This window comes from Thalassophryne amazonica, chromosome 19 (assembly GCF_902500255.1).
Source record: "Thalassophryne amazonica chromosome 19, fThaAma1.1, whole genome shotgun sequence".
NCBI lineage: Eukaryota > Metazoa > Chordata > Actinopteri > Batrachoidiformes > Batrachoididae > Thalassophryne > Thalassophryne amazonica.
In genome coordinates this window covers 68,608,114-68,625,846 of record NC_047121.1, presented here as the reverse complement: position 1 = coordinate 68,625,846, position 17,733 = coordinate 68,608,114, and the positions used below count along the sequence as shown (strand labels likewise).

Below are 17,733 nucleotides of genomic sequence, written 5' to 3'. Positions count from 1 at the left end.
TTGTGTCTTTAAGGGGGGGGGGGGGGGGGGGGGGGGATAGTGGCTGAGTATTCCCTTGTTGGAAGCAGCACCTCCTAGAGTTTAAATGACTTTTTTTTTTCCTGCTTTTTTACAATAGGGTCTTAAGGCCCAAGTGCCAAGTTTGGTTTTGATACATCAACCTCACTTACTGTGTAGCAGCTTTGTCACCAATGTTAATTGGCTGTGATGATGAATGCTTTAAGAAATCCAACAGCCCTGTGGATAGAATTATGAGGCTCGAATGAAGATCAGCTGTGCCAGTTTTTATGAACATTGGTCAAACTTTGCAGCCTATTATTATTATTTTTTTTAATTCTTGCCATACAATCCAATATGGTGCACATTGATGGCATAGAGTGCAAGCTAACGGTACCTGATTTTTGAAAAACTAGCATGCAGTTCAAGAGTTGCATGCTTAAACACAACTCCAATTTTTAACCATAGGTGGCGTTAGAGTGCTGGAGGTGCAGACATGACATTTGGTGAAATGAATGACAGGACTGTCTTCAATTAGCGTACCAAATATGATGGATATGATTTTTTTTTTCTTTTTTCAGTGTGTTCATCTGTTATATGATGAAGGATGCATATTTCTATATCCCTCTATATGCTGATCAGAGGGCTGGTGGGGCATTTAATAAAACATATAAAAATGTCTTTTTACATGATACGGTTTCAAAAAGCATGGATCAGTGCAGCACTCAAAAGTTTGTTTTGTACTAAACTGTAAAATGAGGGCCACTTTTCCTTTAGCTACAGAGTTTTAAAGTGATTCCCCCCCCCCGTCTGTTTCTTTCAGTGGATTATGGAGGCACAGGACTGGGCTACCTAGAACATGTTATTGTGATGGAGGAAATGTCACGGGTGTCAGCAGCCGTTGCCCTTAGTTACGGTGCTCACTCGAACCTCTGTGTCAATCAGTTGGTGCGCAATGCCAACGAGAAACAGAAGGAGAAGTACTTACCTAAGGTCAGGACCAATTAGCTCCTCCTCTGCAGGGTTTAGAGTTTGACAAATGCATAAATCACAACATGAGGATGAATTTGATTTTTAATTGTCATTGTCTTTTCTGTTTTCAGTTATTGACGGGAGAACATATAGGAGCTCTGGCCATGAGTGAATCTAATGCTGGCTCAGATGTTGTGTCCATGAAACTCAGAGCCAAGAAGAAAGGTAACACATTCAAGAGTGATTCTTCTGTTTTATAGCTGGGTGCTGAAAATTCTCAGGATCGTCGATAACTGGCACAAAACCAGTAGCTTTATCATAACCCAGAGAAGGTCGACAAACTGAGAGAAATGAGTAGCTTTTACAAACTTCCACAGACACGCCTGTGTGTTGAATTTACCTTAAACCATCAGGGAACCATTAACTTTTTGTTTGCAGCAGCTGACTTGAGGCTGTTTGCACTTTGATTTTGTAGCCAATGTGGATTTTAAGGCTAAAGATAAGACATCTGTGCTGTATTAAGAAGATCATTTTTGTTGTTGAATTTTCCAGAAATGTGAAACTCCAAAAGTATTTTGCTGATTGTTGGGTGATTCTTAGACTACGGGCACTTATTATATCCTTTGATCATATTGTATGAAAAACAGAAAAAAGGGGAAATTTCACACTTTTATAGTTATCTTTACAATGAAAGTGTGTTAAGAAATTTGTTCTAGTAGTCTATGATGACTTTTTCACCTTTTTTCAGCATCATTATATGCAAATATTGCCATTTTGTGCTTGTCCCACACCCAGACTTTTGATCTTCAATGATAAAAATGAATGGTAAAGAAACGTTTTTTCTAATGTTTTAAAATATCTCTGAATAAAATATCAGTAAAATAATCAAAACATAATTGGGGTATTCAATGTCATACAACTGTTGTGATTTTTTTTAAACAAAATGTAGTTGTCCCACACTATTGCTGTAATTTCCACCACAACACTGTAATGTCCCTTAAACAGTTTGTATGAAAGATTGTTTGGGTAGTTTCTATGGAGATAAACAGTGACATCAGAGCACATGTATATAGCGCCAAATCACAACAAACAGTTGCCCCAAGGCGCTTTATATTGTAAAGCAATGGTGTGGTGGAAATTACATTTACAAGGCCAATAGTGCCCGTAGTTAAAGAATCACCCTGTTACAGTTGAGGCTGTAACTTTACATACAGGTTGACCAAAAATATTCAAACTCTGTTTTCCCCAACTGCACAGATTTCATATTACCAAACGTCAGGTAAAGACAGTTTGAACGTCTGCTTTTACTTATAGTTATTTTAAAAAGTTTAAACATAGCTTTATTTCAGTTTTTATTCACTGTCAGATTTTTAGTGGGTCAGTGGTTTACATACACAAATACGACTGCCTCTTTAAACAGCAAAGAAAATTCCAGAAATTGGTGTAAGCTTCTGAATTATTAATTTTTGTAATTATAAGTTATTTGGGGCACCTGTGGAATGTTAGCCTGTCTGTGGAACTAATGCCTTTTGGGTTTAAGAATACAAGGGGAAAATCAAAATACTCAAGCCTTAGTGGGACCAGGCATTGATGCAGGATGCAGGTGTTGGTGCTATGTGTCACCCTACTCACCCACCTTTAAAAAAAAAAACTGTCTTTGGTCTTGATTGGAAGCCACCCAAGGGATATGTGAGCACCCTCTTGGCCTTTGTCATTTGTTGGACTCCTTGGCATTGAAGTATCCAAGTGCTGGATCATGCTCAAAAAACTGTGCCACATGGCCAAAATGTCATAAATGATGTTACATCACAATGGAAGCAGTACGCCTCATCTGAGTCTCCTGAAAAACAAAGTCCTGACACAAAGTCCTTCCAGCAGTACTCAAGCATTCTCCGGAGAGATCTAGTACCAAAGACATTCAGTCATCATCTTAGGTGAGTGGTTAAACCTAATGCATGATGCCCCTGAAGACTTGGATCTTTGGTCTTTTGCAGAAATATCTGTATTGCTGAACAGGTTTCTCCATTGACTATGTGAGTCCACAAGGTCTTGCCAGACATCTGTCAACTTCATAGGTTGAGATCACAGAGATATGGATGTCATTGCTGAGATAAATGAGTGGTTAAACTTGTTTGTCCTGGATCCAGGCTTTCATTGACTGTATGCATTGAAAGTGGCAATCGTAAACTCAGACACACTGACTCCACACTCGCCTTCTGGAGTGCTGCAGTCACAGCATCCATTGATTTAACAAAGATCAGAGCCTCGTCTGCAAAGTCACGGTTACTTTACTCACCGCCAGAGGAACCAAAGTCACCAGACTCCGCAAACCATTATCTAGTCTTTGCAAGCACAGACCACAACACGTCCCTGACGAACAACAGAGTTCACTGCAGAGAAGTTGGACAGTCTACATCCACTCTGCACCGTGCTCATGGTGCCTGCGTACAGGCCAGCTAGGATGTCCAACTACTAAAGCTTCACGTTTGGTTCCTTTTGAGACACAATCTCCAAAACTTTCAAGATATGACAACAAGTAACTTTACAATTTATTGCTTGAATATATAAGAAGCCTGGGACAATGCTGATGTTACATCATTGAAGAAGGAAGCCCAAATTAGCATCAAGGAATGAATGAACTTTTAATTTAAAATGTCCAACAGAAGAACTCCCAGAACCCTATGATCACAACTATAGAATTGATAGAGTTTGAGGCATCATGTCTAAAAGGATATTGACTAAACAGGAAGGCATTATTCTAAAAATGACATAAAAAAAAAAAAACACACAAGATGATCTTTGTGCTCGTGATCATCTGCAAACATTTGTTTAAGCTTCGCGCATCTTAGGAAACATGAGGTATAATGAATAAAAAAAAATCTATTATTCAGCACAGTTTAAAAAATGTTTAACCATAAAATGATCATAAGATAAGTGTTCTTTTTCCACAGGTGACTATTATGTACTGAACGGCAACAAGTTCTGGATTACAAACGGGCCAGATGCTGACGTACTTATTGTATATGCAAAGACGGAACCTGAGGCCCATCAAAGAGGCATCACAGCATTCATTGTTGAAAAGGTTAGTCCATTGATCCCGTACACAGTGTTTTATTTATTGTTCTCTGGTGGTTTTGTCTTGTTCTGTGCTGTACTTTATAATCGTGGTTGTTTGATACTTGTAGGGGATGCCAGGATTCTCCACAGCACAGAAACTGGACAAACTCGGCATGAGGGGCTCCAACACCTGTGAACTGATCTTTGAAGATTGTAAAGTCCCAGGTAAGTGTCACGGTCACACTGGTGCATTGTAGAATTCTTACACCTTTTATTTTTTTAAAATCATGTCTTTATATGGAAACATTTTTTCCTGCCTATTTTAGAGGAAAATGCTCTTGGTTCAGTGAACAAAGGCGTTTATGTGCTAATGAGTGGACTGGACCTGGAGAGGCTGGTACTTTCAGCAGGACCTATTGGGTAAATATTTAGTTTTCAATGACCTTATGTCATCTGTTCCCAAAAACAAAATAAGAAGTGGCAGCAGTTTGAAAATATTTAGGCTGAATTAAGTGATTATTTTCAGAATAAATTATGACAGTTATGTTTCTAATTGTGTCTTTAAAATTTAAGAAAAATTAAAAAAAAAATGGGGGAGCAAGTGTTTTGGTTTCCTACAGGTCAGAGTGACATTTTCAAATGACTTATTTTGTCTGAAGAAAAGTTAGATACTCTATTTGCAGTGGCAAACACAGCAACATGAGAAAGGAAGGGGGTGAAAATCTTTATATTTGATGAGCTTGAATCAGCCAATTTGCAATTTTTCTTTGAAAAATAATTTAAAAGAGAGTTGGTTTTCAAAATGTTATCGACTACATCAGCCATTCTCAAACCAAAGAACACTGCAGCCCACTTTGAAATCTGACATTCTTCTGCAGCCCACCTAAATGTTTAACCACAGTTTTGATTGACACATGAGACTAAAGTGAAGTATTTCCAGACATATAATATTCTATTAAACTATGTCAGAGAAATGAATAACTTGTATGTTAAATTCCAAGAGTCGGTTTATTACTTCTGATGACATTTTAAAGTCAAAAATATTTTTGTGTAGTTTTAAGATTTATTATGAAGTTGAAACATGAAGTTTTTCTTTACTTTTTTTAAAAAATTGTTCTCTCTTGGTGCACCAGTAATCCTTCCATTGTGCCACCGGGGCCTGCGGCCCACACTGTGGGAATCACTCTGCTGCATGATTAATTGTGTAAGCTGTGGAAAATATGTGTTACAAAATGTGAGAAAAGTGGATAAAAACAAATCTAGCAGTAGTTGGTTTTCTCTAGTATGCGGTGGCTGTAATGCACCTTTGTTCCGTGCACACGGCTGCCCCATGAGTTGTCCTAAACAGTAGCTCTTGACTTGAGGCTGTAAACGCGACAGCTGCATTGACAGTTGATTGCAAGTTGAACCACACAGACGTATGTTACCATGAATTCTGAACTGATTAATGCAGTCATGTGATTATTGCTACGACATTGCTTTTGACTGATGGCTAGCGGCTGATATTGTGTTGTGTTTCAGATGCATCGATAGGTTCTCGTAGGGTATGAGCACTTGACAAATCGCTGACAAATCACTCGGTATAACCCACTTACCGAAATGTACGCGTTGGGGTCGAGCTGCACAACGGTTCACAATTCTTCCATCTTATGAGACTCTTACAATCAGTATGAGGTCATTTTAGTTACCTGAAAAAAAGCACATTTTCATTAATCAGCTCATTTAATTTGATGTTATTACTGTTAAATATATGAATATTTTCCTTTGCAATTCAGTTTTCTTTGATTTCTCCAAATGATCACAGAATTAAGATATGATGGCTGTGTGTTGATATGTTTAACATGAGTTACTTCAGATAAAATTGTATTGTCACCTCTCAGCATCATGCAGGCTGTTCTGGACTTTGCTGTTCCCTACATGCACGTCAGAGAAGCTTTCGGACAAAAAATTGGACACTTTCAGGTTTGAAGTTCTCCACTGGCATCACACAAAGTACAGTACCTGTACTTTTTAAACTGTTGAGTAGATGCAGTTGACTTGTTTGGGGCTAATATGTAGTTAATGCACAATGTTTGTATGTTTGACAGCTGATGCAAGGCAAGATGGCTGATATGTACACCAGACTGAGCTCCTGTCGGCAGTATGTGTACAACGTAGCCCGGGCGTGTGACAGGGGACACTTTAATGCAATGGTGAGAGATGTTTGTTTTCCTGTTTGTTTTTAATTTCAAAAAGGGCCACCTGTAGAAAAAGATTAGTATAAAAAAAGTTAATTGGGAAAATTAAAATTTATGTGGAACACACACATGCATGCAGTAGTATAAATCTTACATATTTTGACATTGAAAGTTGATTTTTGCTGGTTGTGTATTGAAGGTTTTTAAATGTTTCTTCAAAATCTTATATAGTATGTATGACAGAGCAGTTTGTAAAAATAAATAATTAAATTTCTGGAACAGTGTTTAGTGTTAACAGTTTCAGGCGTCAGAGTTTAGTTCATGTTTATTGGCTTTGAAGTTGAGAGTTTAAGCATTTCATGCCAGTACATCACATCCATTGTGAAATGTTTACCTACAAAGGGGAGGTGATGGTCTAGTGGTTAAATTGTTGGGTTTGAGACCAGAGGATCCTCGGTTCAAATCCCAGCCTGGCCGGAAAAATCCCAAATCCCCTAGTTGCTCCCGGTGTGTATGGTGGGCGCCTTGCATGGCAGCAGCCTCACATTGGGGTGAATTTGAGGCATTGATGTGTAAAGCGCTTTGAGCGTCTGATGCAGATGGAAAAGCGCTATATAAATGCAGTCCATTTATCATTTAAATTGGGAGTATTATAAGCCAAATGTGAAAATATCCTCCTGACTACCAGGACATACCGTAATTTCTGGACTATTAGCCGCTACTTTATTCACACGCTTTGAACACTGTGGCTTTTACAATGATGCAGCTAATTTATGGGTTTTTACAGGCTTTTGATGTGCGTGTCAATACTTACGTGTAACACTTTAGCGGAAAAAAATCATTTACGGTACGTATTTACGGTCATTAAAAGTAAAAAAAAAATCTTTCTGTCTCACATCTTTCTCTGTAAATATCTCATGTTACAAACGTGGAGACCGGCAGCTTATAGACAAGTGCAGCTTATTTATGTAGTTTCTTTTTTCTTTTTAAAATTGGTGGGTGCGGCTAATATTCAGGTGCGCTCTACAGTCTGGAAATTACGGTATATATTTACATATGGCCTGGTAGTCAGGAGGATATAATATTGCATAGGCCTGTCACAATAAGTGCTTTTGTTGGATGATATATTGCACCAGAAACAATTGTGATAAACTATATTATTGTTATTTTATGGTTATTTTGTGCCACTAATACTGTAAGTGCAGCCTTTCAAACAGCAATGATATATTAATTCTTGAGAATATACAGACATTGGCATGTGGGAATTTGAAGAAAAAAGTCACACAATTAAAACAATAGATAAAATGGACCTCCAGGGTGTCGTTTAAAAAAATCACTTGAATAAAGACAAGAGTTTATAAAACACCTCTTTCATGTTACTTAGATCATCTCCCTTGTTTGGTTTCAACACAAAATGTTCCCACACACTGGAGTGCTGCTTTGAAACAAGACTAGTTTTGCAGCGTAAACCACCTTAATCCCCCTGCTGTCTGAAATGGGCCGTCTTGCTTTATTGGGGGGTGGTCTGGACCACCATTTGCCTCACGCAATGTAACACATCTCCTTTGCATAGAGTTGATCAGCAGCCAGACGCCATCAAATGTGAGCATTTGCCCACTCAAGTTGGTTACGATGACTAACTGCAGTCGCGTCGAGACCCCGATAAGGATGATGAGCATACAGATGAGCTTCCCTGAGACGGTTTCTGACAGTTTGTGCAGAAATTCTTTGGTTCTGCAAACCGATTGTTGCAGCAGCTGTCCGGGTGGCTGGTCTCAGGCGATCTCGGAGGTGAACATGCTGGATGCGGAGGTCCTGTGTTGGTGTGGTTACACGTGGTCTGCGGTTGTTAAGCCAGTTAGATGTACTGCCAATTTCTCTGAAATGCCTTACGGAGACAGCTTACGGTAGAGAAATGAACAATCAATTTATGAGCATCAACTCTGGTGGACATTCCTGCAGTCAGCATGCCAAATGCACGCTCCCTCAAAACTTGCGACATCTGTGGCATTGTGCTGTGTGATAAAACTGAACATTTTAGAGTGGCCTTTTATGGCGGCCAGCCTAAGGCACACCTGTGCAGTAATCATGCTGTCAAGTCAGCATCTTGATGTGCCACACCTGTGAAATGGGATGGATTAGCATTAGCAGTTCTGGAAAGCATTATAAGATATGGCATAACCACTTGGTTTGGGAACCTTCCTGTGTCCCTAAGATCAAAATTAATCTACCTTTTCCTCACAGCAATGAAAATCGTCGGTCTGAAACAGTATAACAATCCTCAGTCAATTTTTGATCAGTGCATGATGAAGCAAGCGGACAGAATTCTTTCTGACCCTTCCCATGTCCTGCACACGCAATACGAGTCGCTACCATCGGGCAGGCGTTTCAGAGCCCCCCATTGTAGACTGCATAGATATAGAAACTCCTTTGTTCCTATATCAATCACAGTCCTTAACAAATATCATAACAAACACCGCTAACAATCAGGTTCAATAGGTGGTCTTAGTATTTATGTTTTTTTTATCTGTTTATTTATTTATTTTTATTCTTTTTACTTTTTATTCACTGTTATTAACTGTTTATGTCTTGTTCTGTATCTCTGTATGGGTCATGATTTCTGAGAAGTCCAAGACAAATTATCTCAGCAAAGGAGAAGTGCTCACTAACACAGATTTGTGAACAGTGTTTGAGAGAAATAGGTCTTTTGTGTATATAGAAAATATTTTAGATCTTTGAAAAATGGGAACAAAAACAAAAGTGTTGCATTTATCTTTTTGCTCAGTTTATGTATTTTTATGAGGATTGATTGAGAAGTTTTGAGCCTGACCCAGAAAAAGTAGGGTATGGTTCTTCATCTTTAGCATTCTAAGAAACCATCATTTCTTATGAATGTGTGAAATTTTGACTCACTGGATGCACTGTTGTGAAATATTGAGACAAAAACAATGTCTTGGTCTCTTGCTTACTGATGGAATGACTTTTGTGTCAAGTGAATGGTTGCCTGGAAAGACTCAGATGAGGTGAACCGCTTGAGGGAACATTGAGTACAGCATTTTGGATATGTGGTGCACTACATTGTGCATGATCCAGCACTCAGCTGCCTGCCATGTTGAGGACCTCAGCACCTGGACAAGGTCAAAACTCCCACGTTTCACCTGGCGGGAGCAGATGGGTTGTTACTTTTGAGATGTGGAGACAAAGCAGTTGTGTGCCTTGGTGGCCTGTAGTGTGCAGCACCAGCACCTGATCCCATACCAGGCCTATTTTAAGTGTTTAAAATGCCTCACATTTAACTTGAGGAAAGTTTTCTTTTTGTAGGACAATCTGCATTAGTCACTTTGTAAATCTGTATTCTTTTTTGTTTCCCTGCTCACCCCGAGTTGTCCTGACAAACCCACTTTGCCTCCACGTGGCGCTGCACACAGTGACTGCATTGATTTGTGTTGTTGCAGGATTGCGCTGGAGTGATCCTGTATGCTGCTGAGAATGCCACTCAGGTTGCTCTGGATGGCATTCAGTGTTTGGGTGAGTGCCCAGATGTTCGGTGATTTATATGAGAACTGATCATTGATGTTTTATCAGTATTTGTAAGGCGTGTTGGGTCATGATTACATTCAGTCAGTCCAGTGGGATTAGTTCATGTATTAAAGTTGTTGATCAGTTAATTGTAAAGCAGATTTGGTGAGATTTCTGAGTTTTTCCGACATTGTCAACAGGTGGGAACGGCTACATCAACGACTACCCCATGGGGCGATTTCTTCGGGATGCTAAACTGTATGAAATCGGCGCAGGCACGAGTGAAATACGGCGACTAGTCATCGGACGAGCTTTCAACTCTATGTTCAAATAAGGAGAAGTGACGAGTGATCACTGAAGATGGACACCCACAGGGCCTTATGCTTTTAGATGTAGCTGCTAAACAATATGGTGTTTTAGTCTAAATGAATTAAATCACTCTGAGCAAACTGTGAAAATGTTTTTTAATAGCTCCCCCTGCTGTTTGAAGCATGAACATGAGTTCTGAACAAACCTGATGTGAGCAATGAACTCGCTCTACCCACCATTTAACAAAAAAATAAATAAAAAAATTCAAACTGTCATGACTGTTTGGGTATGAGTTAAAATAATAATAATAATAAAAAAAAAAAATATATATATATATATATATATACAACCCCTGGCAAAAATTATGGAATCACCGGCCTCGGAGGATGTTCATTCAGTTGTTTAATTTTGTTGGAAAAAAGCAGATCACAGACATGACACAAAACTAAAGTTATTTCAAATGGCAACTTTCTGACTTTAAGAAACACTATAAGAAATCAGGAAAAAAAAAATGTGGCAGTCAGTAACGGATACTTGTTTAGACCAAGCAGAGGGAAAAAAATATGGACTCACTCAATTCTGAGGAAAAATTTATGGAATCATGAAAAACAAAAGAATGCTCCAACACATCACTAGTATTTTGTTGCACCACCTCTGGCTTTTCTAACAGCTTGCAGTCTCTGAGGCATGGACTTAATGTGTGACAAACAGTACTCTTCATCAATCTGGCTCCAACTTTCTCTGATTGCTGTTGCCAGATCAACTTTGCAGGTTGGAGCCTTGTCATGGACCATTTTCTTCAACTTCCACCAAAGATTTTCAATTGGATTAAGATCCGGATTATTTGCAGGCCATGACATTGACCCTATGTGTCTTTTTGCAAGGAATGTTTTCACAGTTTTTGCTCTATGGCAAGATGCATTATCATCTTGAAAAATGATTTCATCATCCCCAAACATCCTTTCAATTGTCCAACATATCAACATAAACTTGTGCATTTATTGATGATGTAATGACAGCCATCTCCCCAGTGCCTTTACCTGACGTGCAGCCCCATATCATCAATGACTGTGGAAATTTACATGTTCTCTTCAGGCAGTCATCTTTATAAATCTCATTGGAACGGCACCAAACAAAAGTTCCAGCATCATCACCTTGCCCAATGCAGATTCGAGATTCATCACTGAATATGACTTTCATCCAGTCATCCACAGTCCACGATTGCTTTTCCTTAGCCCATTGTAACCTTGTTTTTTCTGTTTAGGTGTTAATGATGGCTTTTGTTTAGCTTTTCTGTATGTAAATCCCATTTCCTTTAGGCGGTTTCTTACAGTTCGGTCACAGACGTTGACTCCAGTTTCCTCCCATTCGTTCCTCGTTTGTTTTGTTGTGCATTTTCGATTTTTGAGACATATTGCTTTAAGTTTTCTGTCTTGACGCTTTGATGTCTTCCTTGGTCTACCAGTATGTTTGCCTTTAACAACCTTCCCATGTTGTTTGTATTTGGTCCAGAGTTTAGACACAGCTGACTGTGAACAACCAACATCTTTTGCAACATTGCGTGATGATTTACCCTCTTTTAAGAGTTTGATAATCCTCTCCTTTGTTTCAATTGACATCTCTCGTGTTGGAGCCATGATTCATGTCAGTCCACTTGGTGCAACAGCTCTCCAAGGTGTGTTCACTCCTTTTTAGATGCAGACTAACGAGCAGATCTGATTTGATGCAGGTGTTAGTTTTGGGGATGAAAATTTACAGGGTGATTCCATAATTTATTCCTCAGAATTGAGTAATTCCATATTTTTTTCCCTCTGCTTGGTCTAAAAAAAGTAACCGTTACTGACTGCCACAATTTTTTTTTCTTGATTTCTTATAGTGTTTCCTAAAGCCAGAAAGTTGCCATTTGAAATGACTTTAGTTTTGTGTCATGTCTGTGATCTGCTTTTTTTCTACAAAATTAAACAACTGAATGAACATCCTCCGAGGCCGGTGATTCCATAATTATTGCCAGGGGTTGTATATATATATATATATATATATATATATATATATATATATATATATCTGTTTTATATCACTGTTAAATGTTTTTGGTCTGCGGGCCCTATCTTCAGTAAATATAGCTCAGCGCTCAAGTGTACTGGGGCACATCCATCTCCACTTTGATATGTACATGGCACGTAAGCTGGTGCAAAGGTGTTACATTGAGTAAAGTAATTAGTAATGGGTGTGTTTTGTGCATAACATGAATTAAACTAATCAATTATTATCTGTAATTACCTTTAAGAGCTGTAGTGTGCTGCAACCTAGCATTTTGAATGAATGAATGAAAACTGTTTATTTCGAACATTTGATACAACAACAATTACAAGATAGATCAGTAAAGACAACAACAAAAAAATTCCTACTGTGTACCCAACATGTCCCAAAAGGGGTAGGGTGAAGCATCAGCTTATTTATCCCTACCCCTTCTTCCCCACAACCAGTAATACCCTTTGCCACATATACACATAGATTCCTACACACCTAAACCGATATCAATATATATATATATATATATATATATATACATACACACATCAACATACATACACATATACATACACATATATATACACATATATATACACAAACATAAAAATACACCTACACATACCTACTTACATACAAAATACTATATATTTACAAGCCGAAGCAAACAACAAAAACACCCTAACCCTCATTACCCTTCCTCCTCCCTATACCTAGAAAAAAACATATTTTTGTACCGCTGTCTGAACTGGTTCATGCTTGGACATTGCTTGAGCCCCACTCCCAATCTGTTCCACATCCTCACCCCACAGACAGAAATACAGAAACCTTTTAATGTTGTTCGTGCCCACTGATGCTTTAAATTAAATTTCCCCCTCAGACTGTAATCCCCTGATCTGTTAAAAAACATATTTTTAATATTTGCTGGAAGTAAATTGTTTATTGCTTTATACACAATTTGTACTGTTTGAAAATGAACCAAGTCTGTGAATTTTAAGAATTTGGATTGTAAAAATAGTGGATTTGTATGATCTCTATAGCCAGTATTATGAATAATTCTTATAGCTCTTTTCTGCATTACTGATAGTGATTGTGTTGTACCTTTATAAGTATTACCCCATACCTCTGCACAGTACTGTAAATATGGTAAAACCAGTGAGCAGTAAAGAATGCGGAGTGAGTTGTGGTCCAGAATATGTTTCGCTTTGTTTAGAACTGAAATGCTTCTTGACAGTTTACTTTGTATATGTTTTATATGAGTCTTCCAGTTTATCTTATCATCTATTATCACCCCCAGAAACTTATTTTCATGTACCCTTTCAATATCTACCCCCTCAACTTGTAACTGAACCTGTATGTCTGTATTACAATAGCCAAATAACATGTATTTTGTTTTACTTAAGTTTAATGATAATTTGTTTCTGTCAAACCATATTTTCAATTTTCCCATTTCTATACTGATCCTCCTCAGTAACTCCTGCAAATCCCCCCCTGAACAAAAAATGCTTGTGTCATCTGCAAATAATACTAATTTTAATATTTTGGAAACATTGACAATATCATTTATATAAATTAGAAACAGTTTTGGACCCAATACTGACCCCTGTGGGACGCCACAAGCATTGTCCAAGCATGATGATGTATATTCCCCCAACTTCACAAACTGTTTTCTGTTACTTAAGTAGCTTCTCACCCAGTGATTGTGATTTAGACTGGAGACTCAAGTGAGCCGTTTTGTGGTGATTTAATGGCGCTGTGCCCAGTGCATCAGAGCGTGTGAGTGGAAAACGGCCACCAAAGCTCCCTGAGGGTTTGTGTTGAAACCTGAGAGAAATGAAAAATAACTTGAATCCCGAGTTTTGTTTCATTATTTCTCACTGTTATACAGAAATAATGATCAAATGTTTTCAGGTCATTATAACAAAATTGAAAATCAAAGATGTTTTTAGTTTATATATTGATCTGAGTTCATCTGTAGTACCTTCATGCCACCATGGGCCTGTGGTCCACACTTTGGGAGTCACTGATGTAGCAATATACACTTAAGTTTAAGAAGCAAATACTATGTATCTATTGTGTGAATTTGTATATAAAAAAAAACCCTAATAGCTGTCTTCTGTTAAAATATTTTTTTTTTCTTTGTTTGTTTTGTACCTTTTTGTGGTTGGACCATATACAGTAACTTTGAAAATAATAAAAAAAAAAACCTCACTGGAATGTGTAATGTTTGTCTATGACTATTATATTTAATGTTTTATGAAAAGAACTTTCAAAAAACTGATCATTTCTTAATTCTGAACTCCAGTTGTGGTTGGAAATTTACATACCATCATAGCAATTTTGGGCTTAGTGATGTCTTTCAATTTCTTTTGGTAAAATGGAATGATTGTACAGGATACATAATTAATAAAATAAGATTGGGCGCACAAGTTTGAATTTATTTTGGATCTTTAATCCACACCAGGTTCCATTTATACATACAGCCTTAAATACACTCACTGGCCACTTTATTAGGTATGCCTGTTGAATTGCTTAAAACAAATAGCTAAGCAGCCAATCATTTGGCAGCAATTCAATACATTTAGGCATCTAGTTGTGGTTGAGATGACTTGCTGAAGTTAAAACCAAGCATTGTAATGGGGAAGAAGGGGATATCCAGTGAGCGGTAGTTGTGCTGATGAAAATGGCAACGTGATGTCAGAGGAGAATGGGCAGACTGGTTGAATGGGCTATCGTGATACTATCTATCATGTCAATATCAACCAACATCTCAGGAATGCTTGCAGCACCTTCTATGCCATGAGGAATTAAAGCAGTTCTGAAGGCAAAAGGTTGGTCCAGCCCAGTACTACCAAGGTGTACCTAATAAAGTGGCCAGTTAGTGTATATACGTGTATATACAATCACTAATAATTGGATAAATGTCATGCTGCCATGTCTAGCATACATCTGGCTGGATATCTGACCATTCACCTTGGAAAAATTGGTAAGAGTTCATTTTAATTGTTTTACAGCTTTTAAGCGTAGCCTACCAATTTTCAAAAGGGTTGAGGTCAAGGCTTTGAGAAGGCCATTCTGTAAACTTAATGTTAATCTGCTTTGGCCAACCTACAACCAGTTTTGATGTGTATCTGGGGTTACTGCTCAGTTGGAACATCCAATTGTGGCCAAGTTTCAACTGTCTACCTGTTGATTTGCGGTGATGTTGAAAAATTTGGAGGTAGTCCTCTTTCATTACTCTATTCATTTTGTGCAATGCACCAGTACCGCTGGCAGCCAAACAGCCCCAGAGCATGATGCTACCACCACCAAGCTAGACAGTTGGTACATTGTTCTTATCATCGTGGTCAAATAGCTCAATCTTTGTCTCGTCTGACCATAAAACCTTTCTAGAAGGTATTTGGCTCGTTCATGTGGGCAGCTGCACAATTTACTCTGAAGTTGTCAATTTTGGAGCAAGGGCTAAAACTTGCTTCACTGTGGGCAGGATGCTGGTATTCTACAAGTTTCCAGTTCAAGGCAGGCCTGAGCCTTGGTGGTTCCTGGGTTGTTCCTTAACATCCTCACCAATTTCCTCTTGTGTGAAGATGACAGTTTGGGTCTAGTCTTTTGCAAAGTGATGACGCATCTGACTAACTTGTATTTACACTGAAAAAAATGCTACTTTAGATCAACTTAAAAAAATTGATGTAATTTGTTACAGCTAATTGTTTTAGTTTCTCACAATGTATATTTATGATTCTGTAAAGTGATTCCAGTAGATTTAAACTGGAAACCACAATTTTCCATTAGACCAATGTAAATAAGTACGTTGAATGAAGTACACTGTTTCACTTTTTTCAGTGTATGTACAATTGTTTGGACTGATGATCTTGGAATCTGCAGTTGTTTAGAAATGGCTCCAAGCGACCTTCCCAACTTGTGTAAAACTACAATTCTCCTTCTTAGACCTTCACTGAGTTCCTTGGACTCAGTGTTCTGAGTATCGGTCAGTCCAATGAGTGCTGTCAAACATATCCTTTTTATTCTGGCAAAGAGAAACTAGATAATCATGATCACTAATGAGGAGTTAATAGGCCTTGGCCTTGTCACAATATAGGACATTGTTGAACCTTCAGCACCACTTATTAAATGATACAAGTGAATGTATGCCTAAATTTGAGTCCGTATCTATCATTTTGACCCTGTGTTGATTAGATTACATCCAAAATAAATTCAAACATGTGCACCCAATTGTTCTTGTTTTTTTTTTTGTTTTGTTTTTTAAAGTCATTAATACTTTATGCTGTACAATCACTCCACCCTGGCAAAAGAAGAGTTTAAAAGCCCAAAATGACTGACATTCACACCCTTGATGAGCATATGTAGACTTCTGACCCCAACTGTACCTTTGCACTTCATTTCTGTTGACAGTTTATATGGTTGGAGATGAATCCCAAATCAAAACGGACACCTTAATGACACCATATTCAGTTTTGTACTTAACACAAACTCGTTATTCTGTCATTTGCTTTTCATTGCTTCAAGATTTACAGTCATTTTGTGGTCTGGATCCACGGTCCATCTATAAATCAGAATGACAAATGTATAGCAGGTGGATTGAGATTATTACACAGTAAATTATCTCTCCACAGGTTGTGACTGTTGGATTGATCACTTATGTAAACAAATTAGGAGGGATTCACTGAATCATATCTTAAAACAAAAAGAAGCAGCTGTGCTGATATAACCATACTACCACATCGATATTTGGGTAAAGAGAATTTTGGGAGCTCTGTTTTTAAAATTTAAAGCTAGTTGTTTTGCGATAAAGCTGTCATAATTTATGTACGCCAAATATTGATTTATTTTGTGTCTGACTGATTATGATATGGCTATGAAGGGGGAAAAATCCAGCTGCTGTGAATAATAAATTACAATAATGAATACTCTTCAATAATGTGAGTGGTCATTGCACTTCCTTGGTGAAATCTAATCATGCTCAAATTAAATCCTGTACAAGATTCCCTATTTAGTAGACTAAAAATAACTCAATTTTCCCTATTACTGCACTTATTAATGTGTTGTGGTCGTTTTGTGATGGCTTACAACATATTACTTGTAATATTGCTAAATTTCTATGTGAACTATTTGCAAACACACTAATCAGAACAACCTCCTAAGATGGTTGCAGGGTTGACATGCCACAAACTGGAAAATTCCAGAATTGGACTTGGACGATATCTGAATTCTGCTACTGCACAAGACTTCCAAAAGCGTGCAATCTTGTGTGTGTGGAAGTACTGTTCAAATTTTCCAAACATTTTATATATTACATAAAAATGAATCTTACCCAGATATTAACGCTAACCCTCATCCTTTAAAACTAAAATGGTAAATAGTAAATGACTGCATTTATATAGCACTTTTCCATCTGCATCAGAAGCTCAAAGTGCTTTACAATAATGCCTCACATTCACCCCGATGTGAGGGTGCTGCCATACAAGGTGTTCACTACACACCGGGAGCAATAGGGGATTAAGGACCTTCCCCAAGGGCCCTTAGTGATTTTCCAGTCAGGGTGGGATTTGAACTCAGGATCTTCTAGTCTCAAGCCCAATGCCTTAACCACTAAACCATCACCTAAGCTCCCCCTGACACCTGCTGGAAAAGCAGGTGTCACCAAATGACA

At 38.0% G+C, this 17,733-nt stretch overlaps 1 protein-coding gene across 1 annotated transcript in view; it reads left to right on the top strand.

Moving 5' to 3' along the window:
* ivd (isovaleryl-CoA dehydrogenase) overlaps positions 1-10,174 on the top strand; it is a 35,191-nt gene extending 25,017 nt beyond the window's left edge. Inside the window, exons 6-14 of the mRNA XM_034159727.1 lie at positions 821-990; positions 1,101-1,194; positions 3,921-4,051; positions 4,155-4,251; positions 4,353-4,446; positions 5,907-5,988; positions 6,114-6,218; positions 9,659-9,731; positions 9,923-10,174. Of these exons, the coding sequence (XP_034015618.1) occupies positions 821-990; positions 1,101-1,194; positions 3,921-4,051; positions 4,155-4,251; positions 4,353-4,446; positions 5,907-5,988; positions 6,114-6,218; positions 9,659-9,731; positions 9,923-10,056 (980 nt within the window). The 3' untranslated portion in view covers positions 10,057-10,174. The remainder of the gene's footprint in view (positions 1-820; positions 991-1,100; positions 1,195-3,920; positions 4,052-4,154; positions 4,252-4,352; positions 4,447-5,906; positions 5,989-6,113; positions 6,219-9,658; positions 9,732-9,922) is intronic.
* Positions 10,175-17,733: the final 7,559 nt, after the last annotated feature.